The sequence below is a fragment of the Ptychodera flava genome, chromosome 7 (assembly GCF_041260155.1).
Source record: "Ptychodera flava strain L36383 chromosome 7, AS_Pfla_20210202, whole genome shotgun sequence".
Classification (NCBI taxonomy): domain Eukaryota; kingdom Metazoa; phylum Hemichordata; class Enteropneusta; family Ptychoderidae; genus Ptychodera; species Ptychodera flava.
Genome location: NC_091934.1, coordinates 2,178,572 through 2,198,748, shown reverse-complemented (window position 1 = coordinate 2,198,748; position 20,177 = coordinate 2,178,572). Strand labels below are relative to the sequence as shown.

Sequence of the window (20,177 nt, the reverse complement as noted above, 5' to 3'; positions counted from 1 at the left end):
AACTCCAGTTACTTTTACTGGGTTCAATAAAGTCATTGTCCAGCAGGTATTTGACTTCTTCCTGGAGATATTTCGCTTTTGTTGGATTCAGTCTGTATGGATGTTGTTTTACAGGCTTACTGTCCCCAACATCAACGTCGTGATAGATGACGTTTGTCCTCGTTGGAACATCTTGAAACAGGTGTTTATATTCATGGAGCAGTTCTTTCACCTGTTGTTGTTGTTCTGGCTGGAGGTGTGCCAACTTTGTAGACTCCAGCTTCTCCAGGATTTCTGAGTTCTGAAGCTTGACCGAGCCCAGCTTGAGTTTAGAGTATTTTCACTCAAGTCAGTTTCAGTATCACTATCTTCATAATGGTTTGAACTGACTGCACTGACAGGCTGAGTTATAGTAGGATTATCCCTATCCAAATATGGCTTAAGCATATTTATGTGACATAGCTGTTTTTGTTTTCGCCTGTCAGGTGTTATTATGATGTAATTTAAATCACTCAATTTCTTATCAATTAGGTATGGCCCAAAGTAACGAGCATGGAGTGGTTTGCCAGGAATTGGAAGTAGAACAAGAACCTTTGACCTGGTTCAAACTTCCGTTTTGAGGTGCTTTTATCATATTTGGTTTCATTGACTGCTGAGATGACTCAAGATTTTCTCTGGCTAATTCACATGCTTTAGAGAGTTTGTACGAAAATCTGACACATATTGCAAAATATTCAGACAATCATCATCGTCTGATAGGAATTTCTCTTTAACGAGCTTAAGTGGGCCACGGACTGTATGTCCAAATACAAGCTCAAATGGGCTAAAACCAAGAGACTCCTGAATTGACTCTCTAACAGCAAAGAGCAGAAAATGAATTCCTTCATCCCACTGCTTCTCTGTGTCAAAACAGTAGGTCCTAATCATGTTTTTCAAAGTTTGATGAAATCTCTCAAGAGCACCCTGACTTTCTGGATGATAGGCGGATGACCTATACTGTTTAATGCCTAGCTGATCCATTACTTGTTGAAAAATACCAGACATAAAGTTGGAGCCTTGATCGGACTGGACACATTTAGGGAGGCCAAATAAAGTGAAAAATTTGACTAAAGCTCTCACTATAGTCTTTGTCTTTATGTTTCTCAGTGGTATGGCTTCTGGGAACCGAGTTGATGTACACATAATTGTCAACATGTACTCATTTCCTGATCTTGTTTTTGGTAGGGGCCCAACACAGTCTATTAGAATCCTACTAAATGGTTCTTGAAATGCAGGAATTGGCTGTAAAGGGGCCTTTGGAATGGTCTGATTTGGCTTTCCTACCATTTGACATGTGTGACAAGTTTTACAGAAATGTGCTACGTCCTGCCTGAGATTAGGCCAATAAAAGTGACTGAGAATTTTGTGATAAGTTTTCCTGACCCCTAAGTGACCAGCCCAGGGGGTTTCATGGGCCAGGCGCAATATTTCAGCACGATAGGGCTTTGGAATCACAATTTGATGTTTTATAGCCCAATCGTCATCAACCAAAACATCTGGAGGTCTCCATTTACGCATGAGAATACCAGATTTTGTATAATAGGAAACAGAGCTATCTGAAGTTTACCTTCATCATCTACCCTGTCAAACAAAGACAAAATATCTGAGTCTTTGTGTTGTTCTGCAATGAGATTTGATCTAGAAAATGTCTGACTTTGGTCAGCAGAAGTTTTACTGGAAGTTTCAAATCCACGAGGGATAACGGAATGATCCGTGTCAAACACCTGACTGAGAAAGGTGTCATTTAAGTCAACATCTGTGACATTATTTTTGAAAGTATTTTGATTCTCGAAGTTTTCTTTGACATGGCTCGAGTAATAGCACATGAAGGGAATAAATCGGGTATCTCTTGTTCAATTGGCTCTGGATCCTGATCTAAACTAGGATTATCAGTCACAAGTGGATTAGTAATGACCTTGTCCCCAGCAAGGTCGTTTCCAAGAAGAAGGTGAATCCCTTCAAAAGGCAAAAAAGGCCTTATACCTAAAGCCACAGGTCCAGAAACAAAGTCCGAAGACAAATAGACATTATGGAGAGGAACAGGAATGTAGTCATTACAATCTACCCCCTTAATAAGAACTTTAGAACCTGAAAATGACTTTTCAGAAAACGGCAGGGTATCTGCCAACAAAAGAGACTGGGAAGCCCCGGTATCTCTTAAAATTTTGACAGGGGTAGCGGAAGAAAAATCACTAGAAAGTGATATAAAACCATCGTGAATAAATGGTTCGAAAATACCCATAATGCTATCTTGAGAAGAATTGACCTTGACCTCATTAATTGGGGATGAGAGGGGTTTAACCTCAGAAAATGTGTTGCACACATTATTAGACTCTAATCGAGTTGATGAAGAAATAAAGCCGGTGGGCTTAGATCCACTTTGACTACTTTGACCTTCACGTTTTCTTTCAATTTGAAACAATCTGACATTAAATGGCCGTCTTTCTTACAATAATTACAAGAAAGTGTACCAAATTGTTTGTCAGAAGGAGATTGAGACTTGGGATCTGATGATGTGGGAGTGTTACTTGAACTCTGTGAACTGTTGTCATTTGATTTCCTACTGTCCTTTGAGAAATTCTTGGATGAAAAGGAGGAGTTAAATTTACCTGCATTGTTTCTGTATGAAAAGGACTGGGATGGTTTGCTGAGAAAGGAAGATTTGTGGGTCAATGAATAATCATCGGCCAAACGTGCAGCAACCTCCAATGTATCTGCCTTTTGTTCATTGATAAATGTCTTGATGTCACTCCGAATGCACCTTTTAAATTCCTCAATCAAAACAAGTTGTCGTAATTTGTCATAATTCTGACTGACCTTTCAGAAGAACACCAACGATCAAACAGTTGTTTTTTGTTCGAGCAAATTCAACATAAGTTTGATCCTTCACCTTCTCACAATCCCTAAATTTCTGACGGTAAGCTTCAGGCACCAACTCATAGCCCTTGAGAATTAATTCCTTCACAGAATCATAATTTGAAGCCTGCTCTACTGACAACTGAATGTAAATTTCTCTGGCTTTACCCACCAAAGCACTCTGCAAAAGCATAGACCAGGATCCTTAGGCCAGTTCAGACTCTGAGCAATTTTCTCAAAATGAAGGAATATTTATCAACATCCTTTTCTTGGAAAGGGGGAACTAGCCTGAAATGCTTAGTGATGTCAAAACCGTCTGAAGGGAAGAATTTTCCTGACTTTCCAAGCTCTAAACGTCTCATTTCTAACTGCAGTCGGTGTTCTGCTAATTCTCTTTCCTTTTCTTTTTCCTCTCTTTCTTTCTCCCTTTGTCTTTCTTCCATTTGCAATTCTTTTTCTTTCATTTCCAATTCCTCTCTTTCTGTCTTTCTTCCATTTCTAACTGCATTTGTATTTTTTCTTTTTCTAATGCCTGTCTCTCCTTTTCCATTTGTAATTCTTTTTCTTTCATTTGTAATTCTTTTTCTTTTTCTAATGCCAATTTTTTTAGCTCGAAATCTGCCTGTATTTCTAATTCCAATTTTTTGAGTTCGAAGGAAGACTCAGGCTCATAATCTTTTAAGGCAGACTCCTCAAAATGGCCAGAATTAACTAAATGTTTTGCAATCTTGAACTGTATTTCTCGCTTGCGCATAGATCTTTTGACATCTACTTTAAGGAAATTGGCCAGTGCTATGAGGTTGTCTTTTTCTGAGGGAATTAAATGTGTCCTGATCAAGGTCATCCATAAATTCGTCTGGCTTGAATTCCGCCATGATTGAATTCGTTGAGTTCACAGTATACAGTAGTTTTGAAAAGGTAGGCAAAATGTTGTCAAACGGCTCAAAATATTCGTATCCGGACAAGCCCCCAATTTGTTACGTGCAGAGAAAACGAACAAAAGGGTGAACTCAGCAGTTACCGTTTAAACAAAATTTATTACGAAAACAAAACTAATTGCTAAGTCAGGGACAGAGTACAAGCTTTAAAAGTGTACAGACTACTTATCTCAGCTGGGACGGCAAAGCTCCAGTCTCAGAGTTGTAACAGTCAGTCGGATGAATGAACAGTCCTTGGCTTGCAGGCTTGAAGCTGCACAAAGTCCACAGTATAAATCCAGCGTTGACAGTGAAGGTCTTGAAAAGTCTTGAGAATGACTACTGCTGGAGTTTAGTAACACACAAGAGACACGATCCCAAAAGTCTGACTGGAAGCTGAGCACGTCCCTTTTATAAAGGCATATAAGAACAATCTAGAACTTTTATTGACATGCTAATTACTGTTCTAAAATTATCTCCCTTACACAACTAATCAACTTTCCAGAACATTCCAAACATGACTAATTGAATTCAAGGTTGTTAGGTCATCAAGGGCAGTGACCTTGAGAATGTTCTAGACTAATTGAACTCAGGTCATGATGAGTGTGGGGTAAATGACCTACATAACAATGTGAGTCAACATGCCACAAAGTTCCAAACTCAAAATTCTTCGATCCTGCTCTAAATGAAATTTTGGCCGAAAAAACCAACCCAAAAACACGACTTTTTCTGGTATATAATGTCGGTCAATACAATGTCTGACATTCAAAAACTGTTCCCAAAATCCCAACCTATGATGCCGAACACCAAATTATTATGTCCGTTTCAAATTATATTTTGCGTATCTGCTAGGTTCCGACATCCAAAATTGTACCTGCTCCGAACTAACCCGAACTAATTGGAGCCGAAAAAAACAAACATCTTTTTTCTGATGCAGTGATTGTGTTTAACACATCGGTCAACCATGGTCAAACTCGGTAAAGTTCACGTTGTAAGCTTATGCACCTTCCTTAATGCATCTGAACGTAATCACAGTGAATAAAGATTACGTCCACGTATCTCACCAAGGGTTTCAGTGCCGTTTTATTTTGGAAATGGTTGCGATATCATACAATTTGACAGTATATCGGGCGACATCCCCCACAAACTCTTTTGAATTCCCCTGAATTGTGCGCGAAAAAATATGCCCTCCGCTCCTCGGACCCGATCTGCAAACGTTGCCCGGGTAACACATGTCGATTTTTTTTAACGTTCAAATGACCATGCTTTGGTTTGGAATCTCCACCCACTGACAGGAGCTGAGGGCAATTCAAAAACCAGACCACAGTCCCTCTTTGAGCAGACATTCGCGGCATATGCATAAAGCACTGATCAGATGATGGGTCAAAGGCCATCTCGATTGTAAAGTATGCAATAATTTACAGTCCAAATTCGTGTCCATATGACCTTTTTAAATATTTCAAAATTTTGTTTGGCGCAATTTTAAACTTTGGCAAGACTTTTATAGTAACATAAACCACAACAAAAATACAAAAATAATTATGTTAACTCAAAAAATTTCATCATCGCCGAACTTGCCATTTTGAATCGACGACTGTTTTATCGTGTAGATGATCTCAACCACGCTTAGAAGTGACGCTGGCTATCCACTGCTCTCGTTATTCCGCACCTCAACCCAACGGGCAGCAGTCATGAACAAACGATGCCATTTTTGGTTTCAATATGTCAAAGAAGGCGATATTTTATTTAGTCTTGAACCGAAGTACATGAGCCGTATTTCATTATTTGTACAAAAACTAACGTTGTGGGTTTTAAGAATAACGCATTCTGTTAATATCCCCGTGGTCACAGATTCCCAATCAACTTTCAGAACAATTTGCCTTCGTAACTTTCCGAGACTCGCGATCAAATTGTTGTTTGATCAAATGCGAAATGTCGGCGAATAAATTTTACGAGCCAAAAACAGACAGATAAATAAATTTACACGAGCCACACAACAAAATTGCTTTCATCCTGCCGCTCCAGACAAGGCCACGGTCAGTGATTGTTGTCAGGCTCAGAACACACTTACAAAGCCAGAAATATCAGAGAATAATTACCGACTCGTCTTTTTAATGGCACTGTTAAGTTCAGACTGTTTGCTTGAAAGTGGCTCGGAGATGTGACCTTTCAACAAAGTGGGTCACACACAAGCTTTCCTTTGATGCAAAGGTGCGTAGAGATTTACATGCATGAATAAATGACACCTCTCTTGAGACAAATTTTTGGCCAGTCTACAGCCTCGAAATTACATGGCTGAAAAGTTAGGTCGTGTGGCTGGGACAGTTATCGCTACATAATTTAAATATACATGTTAATGGGGATTTATAATGAGCTGTTTGTTGAAGGCACGATAAAGTTGCTGGGCTACTTACCAAAATACGGAAACATCAGTCGGTACCCACCAAACTTCGTATGATAAACCTAATTATACAAGTAAGTCTAGGCTATATCTCGAAAATACCCTTAGTTATGGTTGGAGGATGAACTAGCCGCTTTGCAGTGCTTGACGTCTTTTTAGTCATTTGTTTGATTTCTTCTCACAACTTGTACACAATAAACAATTAGTCCAATAATATTAAATCATACACCCTCGAGAAAAACGTTTTTCTCGAGGGTCAATGATTAAATCTACGTCGTGCTGCAGTGTTTACCTAGGGAATGCAGGTAAGCTTATTTACATATGAATTTAGGACACGCCCGATATTAGTAATGACTGCTGATGTAATTGTTTTTACCCAATGAAGCCATTCGCTGAGGCAACATGCTGAATCAAAGGCTCCAAAAATCAGTACTTTTCCGCGATTTATTTTATTTTCCTCAGAAGTTTTCTTTGAACAACTGTCATTCTCGATCGATATTATCACTAAGTAACAAAATATGCCTGCGTTTAGATTAAGGCACATTTAATTATCAAATGCCGTGGCGTCGAAGTAACAAAACAGGATTTTTTGTGTTTTTCTCGAATTCAATGTGTGAATGAGGTGGCCTTCTTTGGCACCTCGTCAATTCGCGCTCACAAACACCAGCTGCTTGAAATTCACACAGTCCATTGGAAACATAATGATCTCAAAATCTGTGTCTGGGATTTCCTTTATATGCTTTTGTTTTTTTGTTGTGCGCTCTTGAAGGTGTTAGACTAAGGTGCTTTTCAAGGAATTGTAATTATCACGCCATATAATTTGAATGGAGATGCCGAGAAAATATCGCAGACACTAATTTGAAGGATATTGTCAAGGCTTGTCAATGAAGAAATTTCAACCCGAAATCTTGCAGCGTGCTCGCTAAAAACCGTTTTTTGGAAGGTTCAGCAAAACGCTTGTCAGGTGACTCTAATATGCAAATAATGACCGTGTACTGTGCTTGGTTGGAAAATATATACTTTATTGGGGTTTGGGACTTCTTCGATTGAGAAAAAGATAAAAATCTGAATGTGTCTAAAAGGTATTTATCTACCTTAAGTGGTAAATATATCTCTGAAATAATGCCTCGTCACTCTGTAAAATATTCATTCTGAAACAGTGTAGTTATAGATCATATTTTATATGGTTATAGATCATATTTTATATATACTTATTGATCATATATTATATTATTTCTTAAAACTCTGACCAGATGAATTACAAAGTAGTAATGCCAACCAGTTCTTTAGAAGAATGTGAAAATTATGTTGATTTTGCAATTTGCAAAAAATATAGTCATGCTTTGACTTCCTGGAAATTGCATATTGTAAATATCTGCCCTTTGTGACATTCTGTTTAACCCTTTGAGCACCAAAGCCAAATTTTGTCACCTATTTCATAATATACGCCAGTTAATTTTTTTTCTAATTTTTGCTAAATTTTGATAAAAATCTGAAGCCCATTTTTCATTTGGTCCAAAATTGTCAAAAAAATTTACAGAAAAATTCACAAAGTTGGTGAAATGTCGAACACTATAATTTTGGTGGGAAAAATTGCATTGCTCAAAGGGTTAACTATCAACCAAATCCAAATCAACATTGTCCATGAGTCCATCCGTTCACGCAGATATCTCAGATATTTTGACAAAATGTCACGTGACCTTGGTGACCTTTGACCTCAAATATACATATTTGTCCATAACTCAGTAACCACAAGTGCTACTACCTTCATGTATGGTATGATGGGACACTTTATGATGCCACATATTGTACATCATTAATTATGCACATATCTAATTTTGAGCCAGCCAATAGAGCTAGAGGTCTGATTTTTGGTATATAGCGATAACTTAGCAATACAATTTTTTTGACAAAATGTCATGTGACCTTGGTGACCTTTGACCTCAAATATACATATTTGTCCATAACTCAGTAACCACAAGTGCTACTCCCTTCATATATGGTATGATGGGACAGCTTATAACGCCACATATTGTACCTCATTAATTATGTGCATGTCTAATTTTGAGCGAGTCAATAGAGCTAGAGGTCTGATTTTTGGAATATATGGGGATAACTTAGCAATACAATTTTTTTGACAAAATGTCATGTTACCTCGGTGACCTTTGACCTCAAACATACATATTTGTCCATAACTCAGTAACCACAAGTGCTACACCCTTCATATATGGTATGATGGGACAGCTTATAACGCCACATATTGTACCTCATTAATTATGTGCATATCTAATTTTGAGCTAGTCAATAGAGCTAGAGGTCTGATTTTTGGTATATAGGGATAACTTAGCAATACAATTATTTTGACAAAATGTCACATGACCTCGATGACCTTTGACCTCAAATATACATGTTTGTCCATAACTCAGTAACCACAAGTGGTACACCCTTCATATATGGTATGATGGGAGACCTTATGATGCTTCATACTGTACCTCATTAATTATGCGTATACCTAATTCTGAGCAAACCCATAGAGCTGGATGTCTGTCATACATATGCACATAGATTTGTTCTGTGATACGATCCAATAACCTGCTTGGTTAAAAGGAAAGATTCCATCCTTCCTATCAATACCTGTATACAGGGAACGGGGGTGAAAGGGTTAAAACTCAGGAAACAAATAAAAAATATCTATAATAATAAATGTGAGAAAACTTATTGTCAATGACAGAGAAAGCTAACAATCCTAGAAATTGTATCTTAAAAACATATAAACATCAGTTGTCAATGGAAACCATTGTAAAAGATTGAAACACCTGAAACAATTGTAAAATATTTTGATTTATTTTTTGTATTTGTTTTAAAATGAAGTAGTTTACGTAAAAAGCATAGATTTCTTCATTGGAAACCACACAATTTGTAAATCTCTAAGGTGATTATTTGTCTTTGTTTACAGTACGTTTGTATGATGTGAATACGTCTCAGTGTTTTGTATCATGTAACCCAAAGGACCAACACAGTGGACCAATCACAGCAGTAAGTTATGCTATAGTTGTTTGATGTGGTAACTAATCAATACACAGGGTAGGTTATTAGGATTTTTTTACACTTTGTTTTGATGTATACCGGTAGGGAGTTCATTAGGCAGTTTTGAATTTCATGATAAAGTGTAATGTCTAAAGCTCCTCGTCTGGCAGCCTTCAATAATTCTCCAGCAGTTGACTGTCGATCAGATACTTCCGTCACAAGGCAAGGACTGCCACTGATGGTGTAAGTTTATTTACAAATATTAGAATTAATGTTTGAATATATCATACAGCACAGTTATTGTCTTGGACGAGTTGCATCAAGGACAGTAATTGTACAATGGACAAGGACATAAATCAAAGGATTTTGTAAAGATGATACTTGTCCAAGTATAAGCCCCTAGTTCAACAACACAAAATGGTGGTTACACTAGGGGAGGGGCTTATACTCGAGCAACCTAGCTGTTGGTTCAAAGGTCAAATGTAGTCCAATAACATTCAAAGCTATTAGCCTGCTTCAGTATTATTGGACTCTACACAGACTGCTTCCCTATTATTGGACTTTGCATGGACTGCTTCCCTATTATTGGACTCTGCATGGACTGCTTCCCTATTATTGCACTCTGCATTGACTGCTTCCCTATTATTGCACTCTGCATGGACTGCTTCCCTATTATTGCACTCTGCATTGACTGCTTCCCTATTATTGGACTCTGCATGGACTGCTTCCCTATTATTGCACTCTGCATGGACTGCTTCCCTAGTATTGCACTCTGCATGGACTGCTTCCCTATTATTGCACTCTGCATGGACTGCTTCCCTATTATTGCACTCTGCATGGACTGCTTCCCTAGTATTGCACTCTGCATTGACTGCTTCCCTATTATTGCACTCTGCATTGACTGCTTCCCTATTATTGCACTCTGCATGGACTGCTTCCCTATTATTGGACTCTGCATGGACTGCTTCCCTATTATTGCACTCTGCATGGACTGCTTCCCTAGTATTGCACTCTGCATGGACTGCTTCCCTATTATTGCACTCTGCATTGACTGCTTCCCTATTATTGCACTCTGCATTGACTGCTTCCCTATTATTGCACTCTGCATGGACTGCTTCCCTATTATTGCACTCTGCATGGACTGCTTCCTCATTATTGGACTCTGCATCAACTGATATCAAAATTTACAATACAATGAAATTCAATAGGTTACAGTTTGATGTTAATAAAAGGTTACTAAAAAAAATACCACAAAGAATGTAGAAGGACTTTAGTATTGTGTATTACCCAGTGCAAGACGGAAGAATTTTTTATTATTAAAATGTTGGCTGAGACCCATAAAAAATGGTAAAAATTGAAGGATTTGCCTGTAATTATTTGCAAATGCGAAAAAAATGTTCCTGGTTGGCAGGTTTTCTGGGGAGATTGAGTTACCAGAAAGACGTATTTTTTGTTAGCCTTAACATGTTTAAAATTGTATTGTTCTTGATTTTAGATGTATAATAATGACTTATTTACAATTACATTGGAGGAAGCTCTTTTTAACAGTTTTAACCTTTGCTGTAATTTGTTTTGGTTACTTATATGTCTTTTCAGGTACAGTACTGTCCAAATGCCAATCTGTATGCCAGTTGCAGTAAAGATGGTGATATTAAGATGTGGGATGGAGTCAGTAATAGATGTATCAATACATTTAGTAAAGCTCACGGTGGCAATGAAGTTTGCTCTGTGACATTCAGTAGAAATTCCAAGGTATGTTGTCATGGATACAGTTGTAACATACCTACTATATGAGAGATTAAAAGTTTGATTGATTGATTGATTGATTGACCCATGTTAACCCTTTGAACCCGGCTCGGACAGAAATATCCGATGACGTCATAGAGTACCACGGGGTCAGGATGCAAAGGGTTAACATTTCCTGCAGGTACAAATCTATCAATGTATCCATCATTCAAATCAGACATGCTACCAAGATGTAAATTATAAGCCAAAAAGGTGAAACAAAAAACTCTTCAGTCAATTCACACTACCCAGATAAATAGAAATATTCAAAATCAAAAGGGAGAGATGTTTAGTTTTTATCAGCAAAATTGTTGTAAATTAGAACAGTTTTTTGTGTTGCTCCTGTCTCCTGGTGATATCAGACCCATCAAGCCAACTATCATCATTTTCAAAACACTATAACTCTTGAACTCCCTTGAATATACTTTTTGCTTTTTGCATACAGTATGTCTTGTCAAGTGGAAAAGATTCACTAATCAAATTGTGGGAAATATCTACAAATCGGTGTCTGATCACGTACACTGGGGCAGGCTCCGGTAAACAGAACCATAGAACACAGGCTGTGTTTAACCATACAGAAGACTATGGTAAGTCTAATTACAAACAGTCTATGAATGAAAATTATTCAACATCAGGACCTGGCCGTTGTATTTGAGACACAGTTGCAAAGACTACAATAAATAAATAAGTCTTGAGTTCATTGAGACAGTACCTCAGTCTTAACGGCGGAGCCTCTCTTTAAAAGGGCGCAAAGCTATGGCAGCATTCATTGTGTAAGTGGACACCAAACAGGCATACAAAGCTCCAGGAAATGCCACTTTTTTGTTTTTTCCGGCCCCAAAAACGCAGACAGACTGCCAAGCGGTCAGCACAAAGCTGCTTCCAATTAAACTCTGTGGTTATATTCAAATTCTAACGCAACTGGAAGACAATTTTTTAGGAAATTCGAGCGTTGGTGGTGGGGAATCAATGACCATTTGCGATTTCAACCGATCGTCAATCAAATGCTTGTATAAACTCTGTTTGCAGAAGTAACAAAAGGTGTCAAAACGGTTGAGATCAGTTTGTGTAATTAATGTTAAGTTATAGAAATCAAACATCATACTGGCCATGTGTTTGACTGGGAGGAGAACTCCACTAATGCGAGAACCTGGGATTGAAAATTGCAGCTTTAACAGCACAGTACCTCAGTCTAAACAGCACAGTACCTCAGTCTTAACAGCACAGTACCTCAGTCTTAACAGCACAGTACCTCAGTCTAAACAGCACAGTACCTCAGTCTTAACAGTACAGTACCTCAGTCTTAACAGCACAGTACCTCAGTCTTAACAGCACAGTACCTCAGTCTTAACAGCACAGTACCTCAGTCTTAACAGCACAGTACCTCAGTCTTAACAGCACAGTACCTCAGTCTTAACAGCACAGTACCTCAGTCTAAACAGCACAGTACCTCAGTCTTAACAGCACAGTACCTCAGTCTTAACAGCACAGTACCTCAGTCTTAACAGCACAGTACCTCAGTCTTAACAGCACAGTACCTCAGTCTTAACAGCACAGTACCTCAGTCTTAACAGCACAGTACCTCAGTCTTAACAGCACAGTACCTCAGTCTTAACAGCACAGTACCTCAGTCTTAACAGCACAGTACCTCAGTCTTAACAGCACAGTACCTCAGTCTAAACAGCACAGTACCTCAGTCTAAACAGCACAGTACCTCAGTCTTAACAGCACAGTACCTCAGTCTAACAGCACAGTACCTCAGTCTTAACAGCACAGTACCTCAGTCTTAACAGCACAGTACCTCAGTCTTAACAGCACAGTACCTCAGTCTTAACAGCACAGTACCTCAGTCTTAACAGCACAGTACCTCAGTCTAACAGCACAGTACTCAGTCTAACAGCACAGTACCTCAGTCTTAACAGCACAGTACCTCAGTCTTAACAGCACAGTACCTCAGTCTTAACAGCACAGTACCTCAGTCTTAACAGCACAGTACCTCAGTCTTAACAGCACAGTACCTCAGTCTTAACAGCACAGTACCTCAGTCTTAACAGCACAGTACCTCAGTCTTAACAGCACAGTACCTCAGTCTAAACAGCACAGTACCTCAGTCTTAACAGCACAGTACCTCAGTCTTAACAGCACAGTACCTCAGTCTTAACAGCACAGTACCTCAGTCTTAACAGCACAGTACCTCAGTCTTAACAGCACAGTACCTCAGTCTAAACAGCACAGTACCTCAGTCTTAACAGTACAGTACCTCAGTCTTAACAGCACAGTACCTCAGTCTTAACAGCACAGTACCTCAGTCTTAACAGCACAGTACCTCAGTCTTAACAGCACAGTACCTCAGTCTAAACAGCACAGTACCTCAGTCTTAACAGCACAGTACCTCAGTCTTAACAGCACAGTACCTCAGTCTAAACAGCACAGTACCTCAGTCTTAACAGCACAGTACCTCAGTCTTAACAGCACAGTACCTCAGTCTTAACAGCACAGTACCTCTGTCTAAACAGCACAGTACCTCAGTCTAAACAGCACAGTACCTCAGTCTTAACAGCACAGTTCCCCTAGTCTTAACAGCACAGTACCTCAGTCTTAACAGCACAGTACCTCAGTCTTAACAGCACAGTTCCCCTAGTCTTAACAGCACAGTACCTCAGTCTTAACAGTACAGTACCTCAGTCTTAACAGCACAGTACCTCAGTCTTAACAGTACAGTACCTCAGTCTTAACAGCACAGTACCTCAGTCTTAACAGCACAGTACCTCAGTCTTAACAGCACAGTACCTCAGTCTTAACAGCACAGTACCTCAGTCTTAACAGCACAGTACCTCAGTCTTGACAGCACAGTTTGATTTGGATGGCACAATACTTTTGACTTGATGTGCAATATCTTGGTCTTAATACTGTGATACCTTGATCTGGATGACCCAATACTTCTGTCATATAATGGCAGAAAACTTCAGTCTTGATGGGGCAATACATCAGTCTGCATGGTACAATAACTCAGTTTTGATGGCACAATGACTTATTCTTTACTTTGGTCTTGAAGGTATAACACAATACCTTGGTCTTGATTTTGCAATACCATGGTATCAATGACCTGCTTCCTATTTCTTGACTGTGCAATACCTCCTCTGCCTTATGTCCCAATACTTCAGTCTTGATGGCACAGTCTTTTGTCCTGATGGCACAATACGTCAGTCTTGATTTCACAGTACCTCTGTCTTGATGGCACAGTACTCTGTCTTGATGGCACTATTCCTTGTCTTGATGGCACAGTACCTTGGCCTTAGTGCAGCATCAACTAGCAGTATGTCACATTACCAATAAAAAAGGAAAACAGTGTCATATCTAATAAACAGTGTCATATATTATGAGAAGTGTCATATATTATGAGTTGGAAAATTATACTTGAGCATTTTTTGACAATAATGAAAAGACTACATATCTCTGGACACAAAATGATTAAGGATGTACGAGTGGTAAAATTAAAAGTAATGTCATATCTCTAAATTGTCGAGTTTTGGATTCTCCTTTGTATTATCAAAATGTGTGATAAAATATAGGGGTCACCGCGCTTGTTTGTGAGATACATGACCATGAATTTTGCCATTTATGAGAAAAAATGCTGAGTCAGCATTTTTTCACCAATGCATTTTCTATGGACAAAATAATTCAATGCTGTTTATCTCAAAATTTAGCGCGGTGACCATATCATTTTATTTGATCACTGTTATTTATTTCGCTAGACTGTGCTTTGTGCAAATTTTCATGAAAATGACAATAGTAGGAATTGATTTTCCAGCAAATATCAATGTACCATCCTATGGGAAGCGACAAATTCCACGCGTGCATACCGCTCCTACATCCTTAAATGACTGAATATCTGGACAATGCATATCTGAACAGAAAATTTATATTAATACACATCAGTCACCATAAAAACACTCCTCTGAAAACAATGCAAACTTTTAAATTTGATATTCTTCATGCAACGCTCTCTCATACATAAATGATAAAGTTTGTTCTTTCAGTAACTGAACAGCATTAAAGATTTCCACAAGTTTTAACATCTCAATGTTTTGAAGTTTTACCATCATTGGCCAAAGTCAAATTTTGCTGGATATGTAGAGAATAAAACATGAGACAAATTTTTTGCATTTTTCTAAAATTTAATCGCAAAAATAGTCAATAGCAATTATGTTTGTTCTACTCAAAATTCTAAAACAAATTACAGAAAAATGTGTCAAACTTGGTGGAATGTTGCACAAACACTTTGATGGAAAAAACTGTCAAACTTAAAAGGTAAAATTTCATCATCAGAAAACCTTGTCTTTGCAGTGTTATTTCCTGATGAGAAGACCACAAGTCTATGTTGTTGGGACTCCAGAAATGCTGAAAGACAGAAATTACTGTCTCTTGGTAAGCTAAGATTATAAAAAATGCTAGCAGCTGTCAGAGGTTGTTTTTCAAAATAATTAAAATACCACAGTTTAAATATTTTAGATGGAAAATTATTATCATTTGTCCAGTATACTGCTCATCATACTATCTGGTAAGTTCAAACGTTGTAAGTATTAAAGGGAGGGGGTCATCAGAACTCTGCTCAAAGGTTGCCAGGGACCCCTATGACCAATGTAAACACTGTATCTAGGTTACGTTGGTGATTGATGAAAGTTAAAACATGTTTGTTAACAATGAATATCATAGAATTTAAATGTTGTAGCTATCTTAATGTGATGCATCTAGATATCATGTATGAAATACATTGTTTGTAAACCAGAAAGTCACACACATGCAGATCCGACAATGACCCCTGACAACGACCCCTGATGACAACCCCTGACGACGACCCCTCCATTTAAAATGTTTGAGCAGACTTTAGGACAGTTTTTTACTTCATTTCCAAGTTTTGATCTCAACAGAAAGGTGTAAATTTTTCCCTCAACTTGCAATATCTCCTCAAGAACTGTCTACCCAGATTCAACAATCTTTGGTTTCAGGTTTCTTGCTGTACTTAAATTTTGATATTATTTTAAATATTATGTATTTTGTGTATTTTAAGCAGTTGTTGTCCATATTCTGCAAAATGGCAAGCAAGATAGTGTCAACATTTAGTTTTAGATCTCTGTTATGATTTACTCAGATCTTTATCACTTCCTGTAAAAAAAAAAAAATGATATAACACTGTATCCATTTTTAGATGTAACAAGATTTTGATTGTTTTGTTGCAGGTCATAACAACGTAGTGCGCTGTATGGTACACTCACCAACCAGTCCTGGTTTCATAACTTGCAGTGATGACTTCAGAGCAAGGTTTTGGTATCGCAGATCAGACAGCGATTAAATCAGACAGTGATTAGACTAGATCAGACAGTGATTAGATTAGATCAGACAGTGATTAGATCAGACAGTGATTAGATTAGTAAAGACTACATCTGAACAAACTATCAATAAATCTGACAATTTTATAACATTTCGCTTAATTTTTCTCAATAAGTTTTGAATATCTTTCAATGCCAAAAGAAAATATGTCTTGAATGTAATGGTTTTTGAAATCAATTTAACAAGATTACAAGTGAAATTAAAAAATGAGTAAACCCATTTGAGATATCGGGGTATTGAGATCCATTTATAAAGTTTCTAACTTTCATTTCTTTGATTTGACCAGGATGTACTCTACATGAACAAAGTATTGGTTTTCTCTCCTTACAAAGTCAGAGTTTCTCTTTATTTTTCTACAGTTGAATTTATTGATTTCACGCATACTGTCACTTATGACCAACACTCTATTTCTTATGTATGGGAGTGATTGAAAGTTCTGTGAAAATCAAAAATTTAAGTGACTTTTGTCTGGACAACCAAAGATGATATAATGTCAGACGAGAGACAATTCAGCCAGTATCCGAGAATGGAATGAGACAAAGAATTGCAGTTATCAAATGAATATAAGAAAATTTGATCGATAGTTTACATAACAGTGTCATTAATATTGTTAAATTTTTGCGTATTTTGTGCATCAAGTAGATATGGTAAATGTATTTCATTAAGTGACAAAGTGATAACACCTGCAGTGTATTCGACAACGGCATGTTCATTTTTCATTGCCATATTTGTAATGTCTCCTTTAATCTAATATTCAACAACTGAAGATTTTCTAGCTGATGGCCATATGGATCAGTGTATGTACTAATCTTTGATAATACTTGCCGTAGTTATCAATTACTTCAAACTTGAATGAGATGACTCAAGTTTCAGTGAGAAACACTCAAGTACATCATTCTCACATGTACTTTATCCATCTTACAATACAACTCAAAGTGTATATTCACCATGAATATACAGGTTGCTGACACATTGTCTGTAGTTTGGTGATCAGAGTGATTGGAATTTTTTTTTGGTCAATGTGGATGGTTGTTCGCTCTGTTAGCTTGAGATAGTGATATTGTTAAATAATAACACATAACAGTGTGGGCAATATGAGAATTGTGGCCTGCTCAAGGGATGGTGATCATGACCAAAATATTGATGATGCCCTTTGCTACAGGCGAGGGTATCATCAATATTTCGGTCAGGATCACAAGCCCAAGGGCATGCCACAAATCTTCATGTATTATACATTTTATTACACCAAACATTTGAAATCATCACAAAATCCAGTATTTGTACTGTGTGCATTGAACGACAGGTTGAAATGACACACATTGAATGACACATTTTAGATATCTCATGGAAGAGTTCCTGTACACTACAATTCATATGCGCACTTCGAATTTGTGTTCAAACGGCTAGCGCGTAGCAGGCAAGAGTCAAGGGCAATAGCAAATCAAACCATATTACATCCGCTTTTTTTGGAATGTCACATGGTGGACTTTTAGCCAATCACGAGATCAGTACTATTGGCGACATGTACACATTGAAACTTGACCTTTCTTCAAAGTGTCATGATCACTGTCTGCTTCATTGTCCTTTGTCGTCTATCAACTCGGATGACTTGAAGGGACAAAGTCGGCCATTTTTCATGAATTTTGTTTGATGCAAGATACTACTTATATTGTTTTACATGTTGAAAGATGGTGAATGAATGAGTGACCATGCATATATTCGACCTCGGTTTTGGACAAATTAAATGAAACCATCACGAAAATGAATTAATGGTCATGACCATTAATTCATTTCCGCGATGGTTTCATGTATCGTATCTGAAACCCGGGTCAAATATATGAATGGTCACCCATTCACTCAGTATCTTTCAATATGTCAAACAACATAAGTAGTATCTTGCATCAAACAAAATTCAAGAAAAATGGCCGACTTTGCCCCTTTAACCTACCATTGCACATAACATAGTGTATTTTGCAAAAATTCAGTTATGTAGAAATTCATTCAATTTTCATTAATTTGATAACCCAAAAGATTAAAATATTGGTTGTGTTCACCTTTCAGCTTAACAAGCAGCTGTATGTTGGGTGAGAAAGAAGTGTAAATTTATGCAAATCACCTGATTTCCTGGCCTCTTTATTCTCCTTGAACATTTCAAAACAATTTACTCCGTTCTGGCTGGGTCAAATTTTGTGAAATATTCACAAGATGTTTTAGATACTATGTAATAAAATGACGATTTTGTTTGGCAATAAAGTTCTTACATTAAGAGGCATTTTAATTTTGCTTTACAATGATTTTAATCACGTTTTTGAATGCCAGTCTTTCAATCCCTGATATTCAAGAATGAGAATTGATCTTGCAATACAAAATTGTTTTTTTTATCTCTACATTTATTCAAGTTTCGAAAGAGATAATAAATTTCATTTGTAGTATCAGTTTTTACTTAAATTGCTTTTTATCCCTAGTACCAAAATTTAAGTTTCTACCCCAAATATCCAAATATACACCCCTTCATCCTTGGAGTAAACTATTCCTACCATACCAAACTTTAAATTCTCTGCTTTTTCCAAAATATACTATGAGGGGGTTTTCATATCATGTATTGCCTTGATAAAAAATGTGTTGGTTAAGTGCAAGACCACCTGAAATCAGATTTGTCCAACTTGTGATGAAATACACCGTTTATGTCCAAGACAATTTGCGCCTATAAATGCTGGTCAGGCGGCTTTGATATATGGTCACGTGATTGTAGCCAAACAGGCTGCACGTTGACCTCGTTCTGATAAAACTGATAACAATCCTTTTGTTTTCTCTAAAACTCCAGATGTTTTCATGTCTTAAACTGTCTGAGAAGTTGTTTGAAGATGGGTATTGATGTTACGAGTTGGAGAATTCGGATTTGCTGCCTTCTTTTTAATCGAAAAATTTGAGAAATGTTTCCACTGGGCAGAACGGCAGGATGATAACTCCATACAGACATGATATGTACAAAACAATGGTCTGTACATTTGTACATTTATTTCCGGAGCGGATTTACTTATTACTGGAGCAGATTTTTCTGCAGATCACAGGAATTCAGCCAGAAAACCATGTCTGGACAAAGACGAGAGTGACTGCAAGTTGAAATTTACAGAAATAAGTCCTTTCTCTATACCTTAGGGATGGACCATTAGATCTTGGGAGGGGGTGGTCAAAAACTAGAAAGAAAAAAATTTCAGAGCAAAAAGTTAGGAAAAAAAAATCTTCAAACTAGTTTGCAAAATAAAAAAAAAATAAATAAGAAGACAAATGCATAAAAAAAATCTGCAAAAAAGTCTTTAAATTCTTGAATTTTCTTTAGATTTTACCCAGAGGAAGCAACTTTCTGTATTTTTAGTACATCCTCCAGGCACATTTTTAATTTTAATTTATACATTTAGAGTGACTGTATCCCTTATACTGGAAGTTGTGATTATCTTATCTTTTCAGGACATTTCGTATTCTGATCACTTGAAAATTATAAAATTATAGAGCCTGTTTTCTACTTGTTTCCTGCGTACAACCAAGCAGGTACACTAGGTAAAACATTGAAACTGTGGTATGGTTGTCAAGACAGAAAGTTGTATTTGCCTTTTAAGATCAAAGTAAACAGATGCAGGCCACATCAGGTTCATTTTTTTCACAGCATTTTATTGCAATGATGACTGCAAGAATGGGTGAACAAATAGAAACATGTCAATAATGATAAAACAACATATCAAGTCATTATGTATTATTTTGCTTTTAAAAAGGCATTGTCAATT

General features: G+C 37.3%; 1 protein-coding gene across 1 annotated transcript in view; it reads left to right on the top strand.

Annotated features, from left to right (window-relative positions):
* LOC139136555 (cleavage stimulation factor subunit 1-like) overlaps window positions 1-18,673 on the top strand; it is a 38,557-nt gene extending 19,884 nt beyond the window's left edge. Inside the window, exons 8-12 of the mRNA XM_070704287.1 lie at window positions 9,149-9,228; window positions 10,816-10,971; window positions 11,450-11,591; window positions 15,352-15,432; window positions 16,245-18,673. Coding sequence (XP_070560388.1) covers window positions 9,149-9,228; window positions 10,816-10,971; window positions 11,450-11,591; window positions 15,352-15,432; window positions 16,245-16,357 — 572 coding nt within the window. The 3' untranslated portion in view covers window positions 16,358-18,673. The remainder of the gene's footprint in view (window positions 1-9,148; window positions 9,229-10,815; window positions 10,972-11,449; window positions 11,592-15,351; window positions 15,433-16,244) is intronic.
* The last annotated feature ends 1,504 nt before the right edge of the window (window positions 18,674-20,177 follow it).